At 30.8% G+C, this 21,625-nt stretch overlaps 1 protein-coding gene across 18 annotated transcripts in view; it reads left to right on the top strand.

Annotated features, from left to right (window-relative positions):
- Positions 1 to 21,625, top strand: part of LOC128221935 (trichohyalin-like) — a 315,209-nt gene that overhangs the window by 277,767 nt on the left and 15,817 nt on the right. For 14 of the 18 annotated variants that reach the window (XM_052930638.1, XM_052930640.1, XM_052930632.1 and 11 more), the window contains 5 exons: positions 1,044 to 1,064; positions 6,381 to 6,401; positions 8,093 to 8,113; positions 12,769 to 12,789; positions 14,494 to 14,514. In XM_052930638.1, the coding sequence (XP_052786598.1) occupies positions 1,044 to 1,064; positions 6,381 to 6,401; positions 8,093 to 8,113; positions 12,769 to 12,789; positions 14,494 to 14,514 (105 nt within the window). The remainder of the gene's footprint in view (positions 1 to 1,043; positions 1,065 to 6,380; positions 6,402 to 8,092; positions 8,114 to 12,768; positions 12,790 to 14,493; positions 14,515 to 21,625) is intronic. The other 4 variants (XM_052930649.1, XM_052930648.1, XM_052930650.1 and 1 more) reach the window with 2 other exon arrangements.

Below are 21,625 nucleotides of genomic sequence, written 5' to 3'. Positions count from 1 at the left end.
TAAATAGAATGAAATAAATCGAGAAAATGATGATATTACTTACTTAATTAAATTACAGAAACCGAATTCGAATCAAACAATGATCGGAAATAATAATAAAAAAAAAACTTACTTTTATAAATAAAATTTAAAACTAAGTTTACATCATATTTAACTTTTCTTAGGCCCGTTTAAAATTGAAGTTTGATCTATAATTTAACTCATATATAACAAGTGCGTAGTTCAGCCTTTTCAAAACGTGTAAATAATGTTTCATACTCAATAGTCGCGCGATCTCAGCCAAGTTGAATCAAAAATCATCTTTAAAGTCGGGCATTTCTTTGTTCTTGTTTCTTGTGCGACAGAGTAAACGTTAGCAATTTATAAGCCTCATAAATTCAACACAGATTAATCAAGGTTCGCATTTTATTCCTGAAAAATATCAATAGGTTTTGCACAAAACATCATTATTCGAGGTTTGCTTTGATCACAATCCCTAAATGTTCACAGCAAATGAACACCAACTTCGTAGCAATTTTATGACAGTTAAACGTTAAAGGTGCACTCTTACATATTGAACGTTTTGACAGCTTTTTATTTTGTTCTTGGATCAAGCCAATTTAAAAAAAAAACAAAATGTAGCCAAAATGCTTTGCAATATGTCACATATGTTATTCTGATTAATTCTAAAAATGGCACTTTTTTACAGACATACATAATATTACGTTAATAGGACACGAACCGTTCATTTTAAAGATTTGTATTCGACGTATCTTACTGTCCCGAGTATATTATATACTTTCAATTAGTATGAGTGTATATGTCTTCCGTGTGTGTTTTTAAGTGATAACGATTAAACTGTTTGATAACTTTTTTTATCTCCGATATCAGAGGAAAAACCGATTGTCGACTTTACAAAATCATCCGTTTATCCTATTTGTTATGCAGGTGTTCACATATAACCTTATGTTTGCAAAAACCTTTTTTTCGTTAGCAGGTACATCGAGATGTCATCAAAAACACTTCAGGTGTTTACCTATATATGAATATATTTCTACTTACAGGGATGCAGATGACCTAAAACGGTATGTATGTTATTTTAAAATATAGCGTTAGATTTATCGTAAACTATTTCAAGTTTACGTTCTTACATCTAAATGGCTATGATAATGTAATGAACATATTATGTTTTACTGTTGTATTCTATTTTAGTTTTACTGATTTAATAAACATAATTATATGTTCATGTCGGAATCAAATATATCCAAGTCTATTCAATGTAGATCATCAGTATCAATTCTACTCCTCTAACATCATAAATTATTAATCATAGAGCTAGTTTAAGTGTTTCCTCAAATATAAATCTGAAAACATCGCACTGTATTTCATGCATGCTAAATTACCTTTGTATAATTGGAAAACAATTTTTAAAGGCAGGACAACAATGTTAGCTACTGTTGGTTTCTATATAATTGTATAGCAAGTCAACCGTTGTATGTGTTAGTCATATTCGATTGTTTTCTTGAAATATGCGTCAATATGAACAAAAATAACAGTCGGTCAAAATGTTGTTTGAATGTGCTTGTTTATGTCCAGCTTCAAATACATATTTTTGGCTTATTATGAGATATGTGATACATCTTCGGTCGTCGTCTGTCAAAACAGCGTTAATCATCACGTGATATTATACGCATGACAATTTATTTCAATACACAAATATATGACATTTTTAACTGAGTTAAATTGCCAAAACCGAAATGTTATCTACTTTCTATTACATCAGTGAAAGTTGAATTTGTAATAGCTTTGTTCTCAGTATTTATGCTAAATCATGAATATTCAAACAATCAGAACACAATTCAAAACATTTCTACGTTCGTCGTCCATATTGTTTTTCGCGCAAATATCACTTTGTTAGTTGCCATCTAAAAATGCCACTGAAAGTAATTAGATAATGGTCCACATTTGAAAAAAATAGAAAAAGTACGAATGAATCAAAAATAGAAAGAACACATGTTTCATTTTAGCAACAAGCAGAGATGTCTTCACGATCAGTTCTTCATATTATATTTGATACCAACTAATATAGAACGTAGCACATATTGTATGCAATAGGTCATTTATTTCACACGGGTTGATTTTAAAGAATAAACTTTGAACATATATGCGAGAAACATAATCTAAGGTTAATTGGACAGTATTGAAAATCGTCGTGAGAGAAGCATACATATCAAATTTATAAAAATGTTAATTCAAAAGGCTTGAAAGTATTAAAGTATAGATGGATTGATCCTGAATTTTGTGGAGTTTTTCAATAATTAAAAGTGTATTGCACATATAACATATATTTTCACATACAATGCACATAACATATCTGACCAGATTCCTAAAATTTTCAGATTAATACCAAAAACATTTCGGTGCATTACATTTCATTTACTATAATACTAATAGCAATTCGAATATTTCTATTAATACATCTATTACTAATGATACTACTACTTGCAATTCTACTGCTAAGCATACTTGTAGCAGTACTACTGCTGCTACTAGTACTACTACTACTACTACTACTACTACTACTACTACTACTACTACTACTACTACTAGTACTACTGCTACTACTACTTCTACTACTACTACTACTACTACTACTACTACTACTACTACTACTACTACTACTAATACTACTACTACTACTACTACTACTACTACTACTACTACTACTACTACTACTACTACTACTACTACTAGTAGATGGAGGTAAAAACTTAATTTCAAAATGCTTGTGCATACACGTATGCGGTTAAAGTTTAAAAGTAAAAATGATGTACAACTCTAGTACTAGCACATGTTGCCAAGTAAATATAAACCGATATCTGCAAAGAAGGTTATATGTTACAGAATTTCAATAAAAGTGTACAGAAGTGTAATTGATGGGTTAGAATTAACCAATACAATTCATGACATTTGCAGATCATACTTGAAGTGCAAGTGGCTTTTGATTTCACCAGACATAAAATACCTTCATTGTGGTCTTGTAGTTGTCGTGAAAATCAATATCGACTTGGATTGGATTGTTTGGTTTATGTTTTAATACGGGTCCGATAGGGACACTTTTAGTCATTTTTCATCCAAATCAGCTAAACAAAACGTGTGAGGTATATCAATTCATTATCAAAATGTTCAACAACAAGTTAACCAGAAATAGTCATCGCTTTCTTTCTGCATTTTCGTCAAAAAAAAAATGCAAATGCTGATAAACAGAAATAAACAACCACAATTGTTCTGCCATCACTTTGAAATGTATATTGTATATAATGTGTATATTGATGCATACTAATAGATTTGAAAACGAAAAATACAAACTTAAAGGTTTCGTTCTATATTATGTGGTTATGTTTAATTAAAGTGCATTTTTTAAATAATACAAGTAGTGTTTAGAATAGTTATACATACACTTGGTGTAGACCTTCTTCTGTATATAGTTAATCATCTAAACGAACGGAGCATGTACCACATATATTATATTAACTTAAATGACGTCAATGAACAAAGATATCGACAATAAATACCAACATTGGTATCTTATAGTTGCTTAACTGTTTTTGCATTATAGATGGATTGGAACGACGTCACTAAGTTTAAAGTTATCTCAGTTAGGGTTTAACGTTCTTGTCTTTGAGAAGACACAATGAACGGTACGATGCAATTGCGATAATACACAATGAATGTTACCATGCTACTGCAAGAGTACATAATGAAAGTTACCATGCTATTACGAGAAGACACAATAAACGTTATAATGATATTGTGAGAAGACGCAATAAACGTTACCATGCGATTGCGATAATAATATAGTGAATGTTTTCACGCTTAAACGGAAATGCGCTATGAACGTTACGGTGTTAATAATGTAATACATAATGAATGTAAACATTGCTTATACGGATATGCGTAATGCACAAATACGTGCTAAAACGAGAAAACGTCATGAACGTAACCATGCTTATACGGTAATAGGTATTTAACGAGACCGTGCTAATATGTGTAATTGTAAAGAACGCAGTCATGCTTCAAAGTTAAAACGTAACACACAATAAAGAAAATATCTTAGAATATCATGCTAACATATGCAGATATGTTGAAATATCTCGTCTTTAAAAAAAAGTATAGTAGATCATCGTCAAACCTAGTGTTATACTTGCTAAATTTGTACTTGGTGTATCATCCTGTTCCTATTCATCAAATTCATTTATTTCAGCGATATCATTGTAGAAGACATATGGCTAAAAACCACTCTATGATTCTGATGACAAAAATGGATATGTAAAAGTAATCTTTATCAAATTTATTTAAAGTATCATTTTGACACGAATGCTTAAATGTATCATGAATAAAAATGCCATGTTAAGAGATAACATAATTACGCAACACTTGTCTTGCCCTTATACATGTACATATACAGTTCACTAACTGAGGGCCTAATATAATAACTAACTAATGTTGGGTTGTTTTCTCTTTTAAGCTTAGTAAGAGGAACATTATTTTTTTGTAAAATAGTTCATGTATTTTGTTGTTTGTACGAGGTGTTCGGGAACTTCATATGCTGGTCAAACTATTGTGTATAATTTCAAATGTTTTTTTTATAATATCTGGTATCCGTTACAACACACATATATGCCATAGACGCATATCAAACTAGCTAAGTAATCTCCAAATATATTTACAGCAGGCTAACACCAGAATATGGCAGGTTGATATGGTGCTTAGATATGCGAGGAAATTGTGCCCACATAGCATATTTCAACGCAAATTATCAATTGAAGAATCTTGTTCAATTCTGTCAACATTATGTCAGAAAACGTAAATATATGTTTGACCTGAGTCAAGTATGTCAATAATATCATTAATCTATATGTAGCGATTGATGAAATACCAACTATTGTTTTCATCACATTCGATTAAATTGAAACATGAAAGACTTTCATAAAGGCTTGCAAAGTTGATTTTTTTTCAACTCGTTGTTATATATGTCGTTGCAACTTATAGTGCAAACAATTAAACGATATTGGCACTGCAATAACCTTGCGTCTGATTGATTTGTGTAAGAAAACACGCTTTTGAAAGATGTACATTATATTAGTTTTTCAAACTGAATCCAACCTTTGGTCAAATGTCCGGCATAGTTCAAAAGAAAAAGCACCAGTACGTGATTATTCCATCATTGTTATCGGTCATACCATCTCTTGGATGTTGCATTTCGTACAATGTCAACAGCCAATGAAACAATATTTATAAAAAGATGTCCTTTAGCGTTTCTTTTAATAAGTTGGTTTACTCAAATAAGTTTCGGAAGCTATAGAAACTTTGTATCATGTTTCGGCTTTGGATTGATTAACCGATATGTCGGTATGACTAACATCAATATTTATATTTTAATGGGAAGAAAACGTCATAAAGAATATTATTTTGAACAGTGATATGAATATAGAAGTAGGTCAACGAACGTAATTAAGGTAACAAAGTTTTTTTCTTCAAAATATCCAATCATTGTCAAGAACATATATACATACATTCAAAATCACTGTACCATTTCATTTGTCTTGATACCAATACAAGTAAAATACCTACACTGCTCCTAATACCAGTGCCCATGATACGAATTATGCCGTTTTAAACGACTTCGATACATTCATATTTTACATCATTGGTAAAGATGTATTTGTTTCCATGAATGCCTTCTGCTGTATATGCTTACAACGTTTTTCTACAGCATTGAAGTGTTGTTGTTATTTTTAATTTTAGATATTTAGAGCTAGTTTGTGATTATATCACTTCGTTTGTTGTCATCAAAAAACGAAAAACTGGCAGAACTTGGTTATGTCCCAACATAGTTAGTTTGGGACGAAAATTGAACCAAATGTTACAAAGCGTAGCTTACAACGCGTAGCTAATAGGCTGTGCGATAGTTAAGTTATGTCATTTCGATTTATTTGAATTATTTTTGTTCTGAAGAGGTTGATTGTTTGTGCCGGCAAATATAATATTAGGATTATCGGACATGTGGATTCTTGATGATCGTCTTTAGGGAACCGTTAGTTTTTAAGAGTTGAATACAATAATCTTACTGTCCCGATCATAGTTCATGATTTCTTGAAGTATTAGAGTATTTGTCTTATATAATTATTTAACCAATATCAATACTTAATTTTTGATAACAAGGATTTATTATATCCCATGTTAGACAAACAACCGATTGTCGAATATCCCCAATCATCGTTTTATCCCTTTTGTTATGCAAGTGTTTACAAATTACTTATATACGTCGACAAATGTACATGTACATCGCAAAGTCATCAAAGTTGTTTCACTATTGATGCATTACTTTTTACTTTCAGATTTGAAGAAGTTGTTCTGAGGTACGTATGTTTGTTTCTTATAACGTTGTATGTATCGAAAATGTGTCTATGTATACATTCTTAAGCCTTAATTGCTTTGATAATGGAATAAAACACTTTGTTTCAATGTAGGATTCCCATTGGGGTTTACTGCATATTTACATGTGTTAAGATTTCTTTAACATATATGTTCATTCAAAGCATCAGTATCGATTTTACTGGTCTCAAATGAAAGCTTATTAATCATAAAGATAGCGTAAGTATTTCCTCAAATATAAATCTGAATTAATTGCATCGTATATCATGCATTCCAACTTATCGTTGAATATATAAGCACAATTTCCAAAGAGGAAAAGGAGGTTATAGCCTAGTGTTTGCTTTTATGTAAATATACAGCAAGCCAATAACGGTATACTATAGTTATAATAATTTGTTTTCTTGAAATATGTGGGCATATAGACATGAAATTTAAGTTGGTCGATGAGGTAACTTTTTTTGAGCTGTACACTTCAAAATGTGTTTGATATTGTTTGTATAACGTGTGCCTCAAGTTTGTACAATGTTTATATGTGCATAGAGTATGTACATATGTTTGGATATAAGAGATACGGTACGTCTCCGTCTTTCACTAAAGTTTTAATCATCGCGTGATTTGATACGCGTGGTAATTAGTTTTAAATAGGATGAAATAAATCGAGAAAATGATGATATTACTTACTTAATTAAATTACAGAAACCGAATTCGAATCAAACAATGATCGGAAATAATAATAAAAAAGAACTTACTTTTATAAATAAAATTTAAAACTAAGTTTACATCATATTTAACTTTTCTTGGTCCCGTTTAAAATTGAAGTTTGATCTATAATTTAACTCATATATAACAAGTGCGTAGTTCAGCCTTTTCAAAACGTGTAAATAATGTTTCATACTCAATAGTCGCGCGATTTCAGCCAAGTTGAATCAAAAATCATCTTTAAAGTCGGGCATTTCTTTGTTCTTGTTTCTTGTGCGACAGAGAGAACGTTAGCAATTTATAAGCCTCATAAATTCAACACAGATTAATCAAGGTTCGCATTTTATTCCTGAAAAATATCAATAGGTTTTGCACAAAACATCATTATTCGAGGTTTGCTTTGATCACAATCCCTAAATGTTCACAGCAAATGAACACCAACTTCGTAGCAATTTTATGACAGTTAAACGTTAAAGGTGCACTCTTACATATTGAACGTTTTGACAGCTTTTTATTTTGTTCTTGGATCAAGCCAATTTAAAAAACAAAATGTAGCCAAAATGCTTTGCAATATGCCACATATGTTATTCTGATTAATTCTAAAAATGGCACTTTTTTACAGACATACATAATATTACGTTAATAGGACACGAACCGTTCATTTTAAAGATTTGTATTCGACGTATCTTATTGTCCCGAGTATATTTTATTCTTTCCATTAGTATGAGTGTATATGTCTTCCGTGTGTGTTTTTAAGTGATAGCGATTAAACTGTTTGATAACTTTTTTATCTCCGATATCAGAGGAACAACCGATTGTCAACTTTACAAAATCATCCGTTTATCCTATTTGTTATGCAGGTGTTCACATATAACCTTATGTTTGCAAAAACCTTTTTTTCGTTAGCAGGTACATCGATATGTCATCAAAAACACTTCAGGTGTTTACCAATATATGAATATATTTCTACTTACAGGGATGCAGATGACCTAAATCGGTATGTATGTTATGTTACAATATAACGTTAGATTTATCGTAAACTATTTCAAGCTTACGTTCTTACATCTAAATGGCTATGATAATGTAATGAACATGTTTCACTGTTGTATTCTATTTTAGTTTTACTGATTTAATTAACATAATTATATGTTCATGTCGGAAAAAAATATATCTAAGTCTAATTAATGTAGATCATCAGTATCAATTCTACTCCTCTAACATCATAAATTATTAATCATAGAGCTAGTTTAAGTGTTTCCTCAAATATAAATCTGAAAACATCGCACTGTATTTCATGCATGCTAAATTACCTTTGAATAATTGGAAAACAATTTTTAAAGGGAGGACAACAATGTTATCTACTGTTGGTTTCTATATAATTGTATAGCAAGCCAACCGTTGTATGTGTTAGCCATATTCGATTGTTTTCTTGAAATATGCGTCAATATGAACAAAAATAACAGTCGGTCAAAATGTTGTTTGAATGTGATTGTTTATGTTCAGCTTCAAATACATATGTTTGGCTTATTATGAGATATGTGATAAATCGTCGGTCGTCGTCTGTCAAAACAGCGTTAATCATCACGTGATATTATACGCATGACAATTTATTTCAATACACAAATATATGACATTTTTAACTGAATTAAATTGCCAAAACCGAAATGTTATCTACTTTCTATTACATCAGTGAAAGTTGAATTTGTTATAGCTTTGTTCTCAGAATCTATGCTAAACCATGAATATTCAAACAATCAGAACACAATTCAAAACATTTCTACGTTCGTCGTCCATATTGTTTTTCGTGCAAATATCACTTTGTTAGTTGCCATCTAAAAATGCCACTGAAAGTAATTAGATAATGGTCCACATTTGAAAAAAATAGAAAAAGTACGAATGAATCAAAAATAGAAAGAACACATGTTTCATTTTAGCAACAAGCAGAGATGTCTTCACAATCAGTTCTTCATATTATATTTGATACCAACTTATATAGAACGAAGCACATTTTGTATGCAATAGGTCATTTTGTATTCAATGAATTTGACAGTAAATCTAACACGGTTTAGAAACATATATTACAAAAGAGGTTCCAAAATGGTAAACCATTCTAAACATACCAGTATTCAGTTACTACCAAATGTTTAACTATATTTTACATCCGATAACACAAATGATTTATTTTGAAACGAGTGAAATTGTCATATTTATTAGCCAAGTTAATAACCAATTTTAATCATGGGGTCTACTTAAATGTCTTGCATACAGGTAATTGATGGGTTAGAATTAACCAATACAATTCATGACATTTGCAGATCATACTTGAAGTGCAAGTGGCTTTTGATTTCACCAGACATCAAATACCTTTATTGTGGTCTTGTAGTTGTCGTGAAAATCAATATCGACTTGGATTGAATTGTTTGGTTTATGTTTTAATACGGGTCCGATAGGGGCACTTTTAGTCATTTTTCATCCAAATCAGCTAAACAAAACGTGTGAGGTATATCAATTCATTATCAAAATGTTCAACAACAAGTTAACCAGAAATAGTCATCGCTTTCCTTCTGCATTTTCGTCAAAAAAATGCAAATGCTGATAAACAGAAATAAATAACCACAATTGTTCTGCCTTCCCTTTGAAATGTATATTGTATATAATGTGTATATTGATGCATACAAATAGATTTGAAAACAAAAAAGACAAACTTAAAGGTTTCGTTCTATATTATGTGGTTATGTTTAATTAAAGTGCATTTCTTAAATAATACAAGTAGTGTTTAGAATAGTTATACATACACTTATTTATCGATTGAATTACGTTGGTTTAGACCTTCTTCTGTATATAGTTAATCATCTAAACGAACGGAACATGTACCACATATATTATATTAACTTAAATGACGTCAATGAACAAAGATATCGACTATAAATACCAACATTGGTATCTTATAGTTGCTTAACTCTTTTTGCATTATAGATGGATAGGAACCAAGTCACAAAGTTTAAAAAATTTCTCAGTTAGGGTTTAACGTTCTTGTCTTTGAGAAGACACAATGAACGGTACGATGCAATTGCGATAATACACAATGAATGTTACCATGCTACTGCAAGAATACATAATGAAAATTACCATGCTATTGCAAGAAGACGCAATAAACGTTACCATGCGATTGCGATAATAATATAGTGAATGTTTTCACGCTTAAACGGAAATGCGCTATGAACATTACGGGGTTAATAATATTATACGTAATGAATGTAAATATGCTTATACGGAAATTGGTATTAAACGAGACCATGCTAATACGTTAAATTGTAAAAAACGCAGTCATGCTACAACGTTAAAACGTAACATACAATAAAGAAAATATCTTATAATATCATGCTAACATATGCAGATATGTTGAAATATCTCGTCTTTAAAAAAAAGTAAAGTAGATCAACGTCAAACCTAGTGCTATACTTGCTAGATTTGTACTTGGTGTATCATCCTGTTCCTATTCATTTATTTCAGCGATATCATTGTAGAAGACATATGGCTAAAAAACACTCTATGATTCTGATGACAAAAATGGATATGTAAAAGTAATTTTTTTTCAAATTTATTTAAAGTATCACTTTGACACGATTGTTTAAATGTATCATGAAAAGATATGCCATGTTAAGAGATAACATAATCACGCAACACTTGTATTGCCCTTATACATGTACATATACAGTTCACTAACTGAGGGCCTAATATAATAACTAACTAATGTTGGGTTGTTTTCTCTTTTAAGTTTAGTAAGAGGAACATTATTTTTATGTAAAATAGTTCATGTATTTTGTTGTTTGTACGAGGTGTTCGGGAACTTCATATGATGGTCAAACTATTGTGTATAATTTCAAACGTTTTGTTTTTAAATATCTGGTATCCGTTACAACACACATATTTGCCATAGACGCACATCAAATTAAATAAGTAATCTCCAAATATATTTACAGCAGGCTAACACCAGATTATGGCAGGTTGATATGGTGCTTAGATATGCGAGGAAATTGTGCCCACATAGCATATTTCAACGCAAATTATCAATTGAAGAATCTTGTTCAATTCTGTCAACATTATGTCAGAAAACGTAAATATATGTTTGACCTGAGTCAATTAGGTCAATAATAGCATAATCTATATGTAGCGATTGATGAAATACCAACTATTGTTTTCTAAATTCGATTAAATTGAAACATGAAAGACTTTCATAAAGGCTTGCAAAGTTGATATTTTTTTTGAACTCGTTGTTATATATGTCGTTGCAACTTATAGTGCAAACAATTAAACGATACTGGCCCTGCAGTAACCTTGTGTCTGATTGATTTGTGTAAGAAAACAAGCTTTGTATTAGTTTTTCAAACTGAATCCAACATTGGTCAAATGTTCGGCATAGTTCAAAAGAAAAAGCACCAGTACGTGATTATTCCATCATTTTTATCGGTCATACCATCTCTTGAATGTTGCATTTCGTACAATGTCAACAGCCAATGAAACAATATTTATAAAAAGATGTCCCTTAGCGTTTCTTTTAATAAGTTGGTTTACTCAAATAAGTTTCGGAAGCTATAGAAACTTTATATTATGTTTCGGCTTTGGATTGATTTTAAACGATATGTCGGTAAGACTAACATCAATATTTATATTTTAATGGGAAGAAAACGTCTTAAAGGATATTATTTTGAACAGTGATATGAATATAGAAGAAGGTCAACGAACGTAATTAAGGTAACACAGTTTTATCTTCAAAATATCCAATCATTGTCAAGAACATATATACATACATTCAATAATCACTGTACCATTTCATTTGTCTTCATACCAATACAAGTAAAATACCTACACTGCTCCTAATACCAGTGCCCATGATATGAATTATGCCGTTTTAAACGACTTCGATACATTCATATTTTACATCATTGATAAAGATTTATTTGTTTCCATGAATGCCTTCTGCTGTATTTGCTTACAACGTTTTTCTACAGCATTGAAGTGTTGTTGTTATATTTAATTTTAGATATTTAGAGCTAGTTTGTGATTATATCACTTCGTTTGTTGTCATCAAAAATCGAAAAACTGGCAGAACTTGATTATGTCCCAACTATGTATGTCCGAGAAGTGTTAGTTTGGAATGAAAATTGAACCAAAAGTTACAAAGCGTAGCTTACAACGCGTAGCTAATAGGCTGTGCGATAGTTAATTTATGTCATTCCGATATATTTGAATTATTTTTGTTCTGAAGAGGTTGATTGTTTGTGCCGGCAAATATAATATTAGGATTATCGGACATGTGGATTCTTGATGATAGTCTTTAGCGAACCGTTAGTTTTTAAGATTTGAATACAATAATCTTACTGTCCCGATCATAGTTCATGATTTCGTGAAGTATTAGAGTATTTGTCTTATATAATTATTTAACCAATATCAATACTGAATTGATGATAACAATAATTTTTAATATCCCATGTTAGACAAACAACCGATTGTCGATAATCGCCAATCATCGTTTCATCCCTTTTGTTATGCAAGTGTTTACAAATTACTGATACACGTCGACAAATGTACATGTACATCGCTAAGTCATCAAAGTTGTTTCACTATTGATGCATTACTTTTTACTTTCAGATTTGAAGAAGTTGTTCAGAGGTACGTATGTTTGTTTCTTGAAATATAACGTTATATGTATCGTAAATGTGTCTATTTATACATTCTTACGTCTTAATTGCTTTGATAATGGAAGAAAATACTTTTTTTCAATGTAGGATTCTCATTGGGGTTTACTGCATATTTACATTGTGTTAAGATGTATATAACATATATGTTCATTCAAAGCATCAGTATCGATTTTACTGGTCTCAAATGAAAGCTTATTAATCATAGAGATAGCGTAAGTATTTCCTCAAATATAAATCTGAATTCATTGTATCGTATATCATGCATGCAAAATTATCGTTGAATATATAAGCACAATTTCAAAAGGGAGGAAAAGGAGGTTACAGCTAGTGTTTGCTTTTATGTAACTATACAGCAAGCCAATAACGGTATACTTTAGTTATAATATTTTGTTTTCTTGAAATATGTGGGCATATAGACATGAAATTAAAGTCGGTCGATGAAATAACTTTTTTTGAGCTGTACACTTCAAAATCTGTTTGATATTGTTTGTATAACGTGTGCCTCAAGTTTGTACAATGTTTCTATGTGCATACAGGATGTACATATGTTTGGATATAATAGATACGGTACGTCTCCGTCTTTCACTAAAGTTTTAATCATCGCGTGATTTGATACGCGTGGTAATTAGTTTTAAATAGGATGAAATAAATCGAGAAAATGATGATATTACTTACTTAATTAAATAACAGAAACCGAATTTGAATCAAACACTGATCGAAAATAATAAGAAATAAAAAACTTACTTTTATAAATAAAATTTAAAACTAAGTTTACATCATATTTAACTTTTCTTAGGCCCGTTTAAAATTGAAGTTTGATCTATAATTTAACTCATATATAACAAGTGCGTAGTTCAGCCTTTTTCAAAACGTGTAAACAATGTTTCATACTCAATAGTCGCGCTATCTCAGCCAAGTTGACTCAGAAATCATCTTTAAGGTCGGGCATTTCTTTGTTCTTGTTTCTTGTGCGACAGAGTAAACGTTAGCAATTTATAAGCCTCATAAATTCAACACAGATTAATCAAGGTTCGCATTTTATTCCTGAAAAAATATCAATAGGGTTTGCACAAAACATCATTATTCGAGTTTTGCTTTGATCACAACCCCCAAATGTTCACAGCAAATGAACACCAACTTCGTAACAATTTTATGACAGTTAAACGTTAAAGGTGCACTCTTACATATTGAACGTTTTGACAGCTTTTTATTTTGTTCTTGGATCAAGCCAATTTAAAAAACAAAATGTAGCCAAAATGCTTTTCAATATGTCACATATGTTATTCTGATTAATTCTAAAAATGGCACTTTTTTACAGACATACATAATATTACGTTAATAGGACACGAACCGTTCATTTTAAAGATTTGTATTCGACGTATCTTACTGTCCCGAGTATATTATATGCTTTCCATTAGTATGAGTGTATATGTCTTCCGTGTGTGTTTTTAACTGATAGCGATTAAACTGTTTGATAACATTTTTTTTATCTCCGATATCAGAGGAACAACCGATTGTCGACTTTACAAAATCATCCGTTTATCCTATTTGTTATGCAGGTGTTCACATATAACCTTATGTTTGCAAAAACCTTTTTTTCGTTAGCAGGTACATCGATATGTCATCAAAAACACTTCAGGTGTTTACCAATATATGCATATATTTCTACTTACAGGGATAAAGATTACCTAAATCGGTATGTATGCTATTTTACAATATAACGTTAGATTTATCGTAAACTATTTCAAGTTTACGTTCTTACATCTAAATGGCTATGATAATGTAATGAACATATTATGTTTTACTGTTGTATTCTATTTTAGTTTTACTGATTTAATTAACATAATTATATTTTCTTGTCGGAAAAAAATATATCCAAGTCTATTCAATGCATCAGTATCAATTCTACTCCTATAACATCATAAATTATTAATCATAGAGCTAGTTTAAGTGTTTCCTCAAATATAAATCTGAAAACATCGCACTGTATTTCATGCATGCTAAATTACCTTTGTATAATTGGAAAACAATTTTTAAAGGGAGGACAACAATGTTATCTACTGTTGGTTTCTATATAATTGTATAGCAAGTCAACCGTTGTATGTGTTAGCCATATTCGATTGTTTTCTTGAAATATGCGTCAATATGAACAAAAATAACAGTCGGTCAAAATGTTGTTTGAATGTGTTTGTTTATGTTCAGCTTCAAATACATATGTTTGGCTTATTATGAGATATGTGATAAATCTTCGGTCGTCGTCAGTCAAAACAGCGTTAATCATCACGTGATAGTATGCGCATGACAATTTATTTCAATACACAAATATATGACATTTTTAACTGAATTAAATTGCCAACACCGAAATGTTATCTACTTTCTATCACATCAGTGAAAGTTGAATTTGTTATAGCTTTGTTCTCAGTATCTATGCTAAATCATGAATATTCAAACAATCAGAACACAATTCAAAACATTTCTACTTTCGTTGTCCATATTGTTTTTCGTGCAAATATCACTTTGTTAGTTGCCATCTAAAATGCCACTGAATGTAATGAGATAATGGTCCACATTTGAAAAAAAATAGAAAAAGTACGAATGAATCAAAAATAGAAAGAACACATTCAAATAGATTTGAAAACAAAAAAGACAAACTTAAAGGTTTCGTTCTATATTATGTGGTTATGTTTAATTAAAGTGCATTTCTTAAATAATACAAGTAGTGTTTAGAATAGTTATACATACACTTATTTATCGATTGAATTACGTTGGTGTAGACCTTCTTCTGTATATAGTTAATCATCTAAACGAACGGAACATGTACCACATATATTATATTAACTTAAATGACGTCAATGAACAAAGATATCGACTATAAATACCAACATTGGTATCTTATAGTTGCTAAACTCTTTTTGCATTATAGATGGATAGGAACCAAGTCACAAAGTTTAAAAAATTTCTCAGTTAGGGTTTAACGTTCTTGTCTTTGAGAAGACACAATGAACGGTACGATGCAATTGCGATAATACACAATGAATGTTACCATGCTACTGCAAGAATACATAATGAAAGTTACCATGCTATTGCAAGAAGACACAATAAACATTACAATGATATTGTGAGAAGACGCAATAAACGTTACCATGCGATTGCGATAATAATATAGTGAATGTTTCCACGCTTAAACGGAAATGCTACTACCACCACCACCACCACCACCACCACCACGACTACTACTACTACTACTACTACTACTACTACTACTACTACTACTACTACTACTACTACTACTACTACTACTACTACTACTACTACTACTACTACTACTACTTCTACTACTACTACTTCTACTACTACTACTACTACTACTACTACTACTACTACTACTACTACAACTACTACTACTACTATAATGTTTATTCTTATATTTACATCTATTTAAATTTTATTTAAGAGCATTTTCTCTTTTTTCTTTATCTCGTTGTTCTCAACGGTGGGTAAATAAGAACAGCTACCGTAACCTATTTTTATACAACAAGAATTGTGCAGATAAAATAGTTCCTTATTTATATGTTTATTTTCTATATTTGCAAGGACGAGTATATGATAAATAAGTATAATAATTGTATTACAACTAGAAAAATACAAGGAATTATGAAAAATTAACAATAACAAGAAAACAACTACAATATCGCCACCTTCAAAGATCTTATTATGTCTCGCGATAATACGCGAAAGTAGCGTTTGATAGTCACGCATTTTCAAAGTGGAGAGAAATTCCAGTCAATTTACTTGTTGAGAGATATTTTGAAGAATCAGTTGGTGTATGAATCATGTTGGAATACGGTGTTGGACGAAATTTTCACGGAAGGAAAGCCAGATGCCGCGAGAAGACTTAGTTTTGAACTGAGCTGTTTCTTCTGGACGTTGCTTGGTGTACTACAATATGTTATTGTTTTATTTTCTCGGTTTTATGTTTTGTCAGATGCTTTATTTCTACCAAAAGACAATTTCAAAATCCATCATGAAATCATCTACATTAAAATAAATCAAATTATCGTTGTTTATTTTGTTTTAATTGCGTTACTGCAGATTTAAGTGTTGCAGGTTGCCAATAATTCTTCTACGATTCCATTGAAAAAAATAGTTCCGTAATAAATAGTCCCCGCCCATTAGTATTATTGCGCCCAATGACAGGACATAAATATCGAACAAATACACGCGATTTCGATGGGAAATGCCATTGTACTTTATATAGAAATAATATAAAATTGATAAACAACAACCATCGCTAAGAAATGAAGTGTGAATGCAAATATCAATTAATATAACAAACCTTGATAATATAATGCTAACGAATTTACCGACAAGTTCGTTACTATAAATGTATAAGGTCAAATTATCTTGGAAGTATATTACAGATATTCGCTTTTCACATATTTGACTTTATCAATCATCGTTAAAATAAGTATCAACATACCAGTTATATAGGGCAAAAATGTTTGTTACATGTTGTTTTACACAATTTAGATTGAAGAATTTCAACTGAATTGTTCGTTATAGGACTGTACATAACTATACAGTGTAGCAGTACTGCTTTTTTTACTCGTTGACGCGAAGCCTTGTGCATTAAGTTGTACCCTTTAAAAGTTAAAATGGTGAAATTTTTAATTTTCTCTAAACTTTATGGCATACAATTGTTTGAAATGTTCATGACCGAAGTATTCGTTACTCAAATATAAATAAATGGCTGTAGGATTTTTGTAACTTAAAGACGGTAGGAATCAACACGACTTGTATTGTCCTCTACATTTACACTCAACATACCCTCTAACCTTTGAACCTAACTAATGTTTTCTTTTCTGTATGCTCCAGACTAGAAAATAATAATAATAATATTTATTATATATACCCATCATAAATCCACTCTCAATACATGTTGCAAAAAACGGTAGTTCGTATTTCACTTCAGTGCATTACGGCCGTATTCCACTCATGTGACGTCACGTCATTGCAAGTATCGTTGCGCTTTGTAAAAATGACGTCATTAAACAAAATAATGCGTCGTTAAAATGAAAATAATTATGAAAACATGTGGCTTTTAAGTGATATCACCAGTTATGTATATAATAAAAGGATAATTAGTACTGCGTTTTATCCGGAATGTCGTATTCGACTCTCGTAGATCTGCAAAAATCCACTCGAGTCGAATACAACCGCCCGGATGAACACAATACTAATAACCCTATTACATTTGGAAATGTATATAGGTATACGTATGAGGCATGTTCGAAAAATTTAACATTTATAATGAAAAGACGATATGACGTTCAATATGTTTTTAAATTAGTATAAATGAAATTTAATGCAATCAAATACCACATTAATGGTAGGAAAGTAGTGTTTGTTTACAAACTCTGAATATACATATTTCTTGAAACCATGACAACACACATACATGTATGTATCCTGTATCCTGACGCACTTAAAACACATTTATCGCCGAAACGATATGCATTTAACAGTATGGTTTTACCACCATTTATTGACAGGTTGATATTGTGATGAAATATTGAATTAAACATTTTAGCGCAATACTATCACGTGTAAAAATGATGTAATTATATGTAATATTGTATTTTGATTTACATTTTTGAGATAATCTTGACCTGAGTCAAGTATGTTTTTTGCTGTGTCATGGATACCAACAATGCTAATTTAACGTTTGATATAATGCATAAAAATATTATAGCTAATTTATGTTCATGTTCAAGCAGAAACGGTCATATTTAGATCATTGTCAAATGATTCCATTTGCAATAGGATTTAAAAAGCGAATTGTTGGGTGATAACTGCTTCCTACATTGTATGCCAATAATTCATTCTAGCATAGTTTTCCTTTATATGAAGAATTTGAGAATGTAGATGCCTAATTATTGTCATAAATGAATGTGTTGTATTAGATATATGATTTCCTATTTACATGATATTTCAAAATTGCAAGAAATCTGTGTTCATTGTCTGTGATACTTCTTGGATGAAGTTAACATAGATTTCCGATACCCCAAATAATACGTTACATTTGGATTTTTCTTTTATCGCAAGATTCCTCAGCATGGGAACACGAAGGCAAAAAAATGTTGAATAAGCCTAATCCACATTATTGAACTTTACTTAATAAACGAAATACATATAATATCGATGGTCAATAAAGCCCTGGCTATACTGCTTAAATGTTCCGATGCCAAATTAATCAATACTATGACTACTTTATTCGTATTGCTCAAGCAACTATCAAGCCCCTTGTAACTTAATCGAAAATAAATTTGTGTCATAAAATTACGCTCAAATCAATAATTACCAAAGCATCCATACCAGGCACTCATGTGTCATAAAAGTCCTCCTTAGAATGCCATTTAATAATGAGTTTTTGTTGTATTTGAAACCAAACGTGCATGGAATTGTATCTTCCATAAAATGATGTTCTTTTTATTAAAGATGAAGTTAATCAATCAACCTTTTACAAGAGAATGGGAAAGTTGTATCATTTGCATTCAAATCGATCCAGTAAAAAGGTGCCGTAATCGCTTTGCTTTGTATGATTAGTTGACATCGTGAAGTTTTTCTACAGTCAGTTGGTCATCTGACCGCGAAAACTCTTTTCTGTTCTGGAAATATAGAGGAAAACCACAATCAGTGCTCCAGAATCAAACGAATAGTCCACAATAACTAGCCTATATTAGACAGTATATATATGCGCCAAGCTCACTAGCCCATCTTCTTCACAGCAACAATATACTTAAACTGGCACTCTGATCGCTACATATACATGTATATCAAACATAAATTTTGAGTGATAAACCTTCAACTTCTTACCTAATAATGCATTTATAGAAAATATAAATAACCGATAATACGTTTATAAACGTGTATTTAATAGCTGAAAACGCAAAAATATTTAATAAATGCTAAAAGATTTACTGTAATCTACTATCGTCTCATAATGTAGAAATACTGTGTTTTCGGCACCTTTCGTTCAAATTAAGTATCCTTGTTAAGAGCCATTGATTTCGACATGTATTAATCATTTTTGGTAAATTAAAACAATTGTATTAAATATGGTAAATCTTATTGGGGAATTATAGTGCATCTTTAACAATCAAACTTGTTTTTGCCGTCTATTACGGTGACCATCGTTTACGCTAAATTGTCCAGCTTTAAGCATCGTATTTATTTACTCATTCACCATCGTCAGTTAGTTATCAAACTCAATATCAGACAAAAACACAGCATTGACGTGTTTTGATTCAATTGGCAATGGAATTTGATTCCACACTTTAATGATTTAAAAGACTAATTCAACAATGCACATTTTATATCACAGTCCAAGTATCTAGTAGTTTATATGACATGTATACCCAAAATGTGTTCATTACTAAAACCGTTTCTAGTATATGTTCGTGTTCAGAAGATAAAATCTATATTAACATATTGTAAAACAGTAAAATTACGAAACATGTTATTTCATTCATAATATAACTTCTAAGGTACCAGTGTTCCAAGTTGTTTACATATGCTTTAATTATGTACATCTAATGATTTACATTTTCTATTTCTTTGACTGATTTTACCCCCTTCGAGTATTTGAGTATCTTCGGATCGTTCAGCAACATCAGGTAAACATCTGCTCCCTCGACAGAGCACCAATATCCAATTATATGTTTATACATGTGCATTACACGAGCATTGAATTCCTTCGTCTGAAATACAAGACGCATTTTACTAAAGAGTACTATTTAATAAGTGTAGCTAAACGTCATAACTAAAGTATAAAGCTTACACGTTAACTAGAACCTAGTTACATTATACAACGAAAACTACAGGGACAAACCCAGTAAATCAAATATTAGGAAGAAACCACTTTTAGTGGGCCCAAAACATGCATCAAAATATCTACATTTATTTTTGATGGTATGTTCGCAATAAAACGAAAAAAATGACGAGTTCACTCGATAAATTCCTCCGCCTTGCCAGATGAGCTCCCTCCATCCTCGGCACTAACCTAGTATTTTCTATGTATGTGGCTGGGTACAGATATCTGACAATAATTACAGGCTATGTACCAGGCCTTAATTATGAACATTCCCGTTCAGGTTATTTTCTGAACAAAACGTTTTAAATTTCTCAAACAATCAGTTCAAACAATGTTGTATAATGTTTCAGCTACTCGATAAAGCTCACTCAATGTGATTCTTTCAAACAAATCGAGTCAGGAAATGTTGAAAAAGCCACATCAATACCATTGTTAATCTTAATATGGATTTTGTTTATTCGCACGGCTGAAAATCACGTAGCCATTTTTTGATAAAGTAGAAAACTAACTTACTACAAAATAGACCCGTTTCGTGGAGATGTTCTAAATGCTTAATCAGTATATGCATCGGATTTATATAGTAAAAGTGGTAAACCGTTTAATTATTCAGCTTATATGTCAACTTGAAACACTTCTTGTGCAAGAATTAGAAGTAGAATTAAATACTCATTTAAGAATTGATAACGTAGGCGAACAAGTATAACTAGATAAAGAAAGCTTACTTAAAATTTTTAAGACAACAGTTAAATCACAGAAAGATAATAATAAGAAAATGAATAGGACAGAAACCAATTCGATATCTGGTGTTTAAGTAAAAAGTCGGAAACTCAAACTGAAACGGAGTTATATTATGACGACAACATTTTATACAATGTTCTTTTTTATTCATTCAGCTGTTTCTGCAACCAATTGTAATTGAAATCATTTGTAACGA

The sequence above is a fragment of the Mya arenaria genome, chromosome 16, assembly GCF_026914265.1.
Source record: "Mya arenaria isolate MELC-2E11 chromosome 16, ASM2691426v1".
Classification (NCBI taxonomy): Eukaryota; Metazoa; Mollusca; class Bivalvia; order Myida; family Myidae; genus Mya; species Mya arenaria.
Note: the sequence above shows the minus strand (reverse complement) of the source record. Positions and strands in the feature narration are given on the sequence as shown.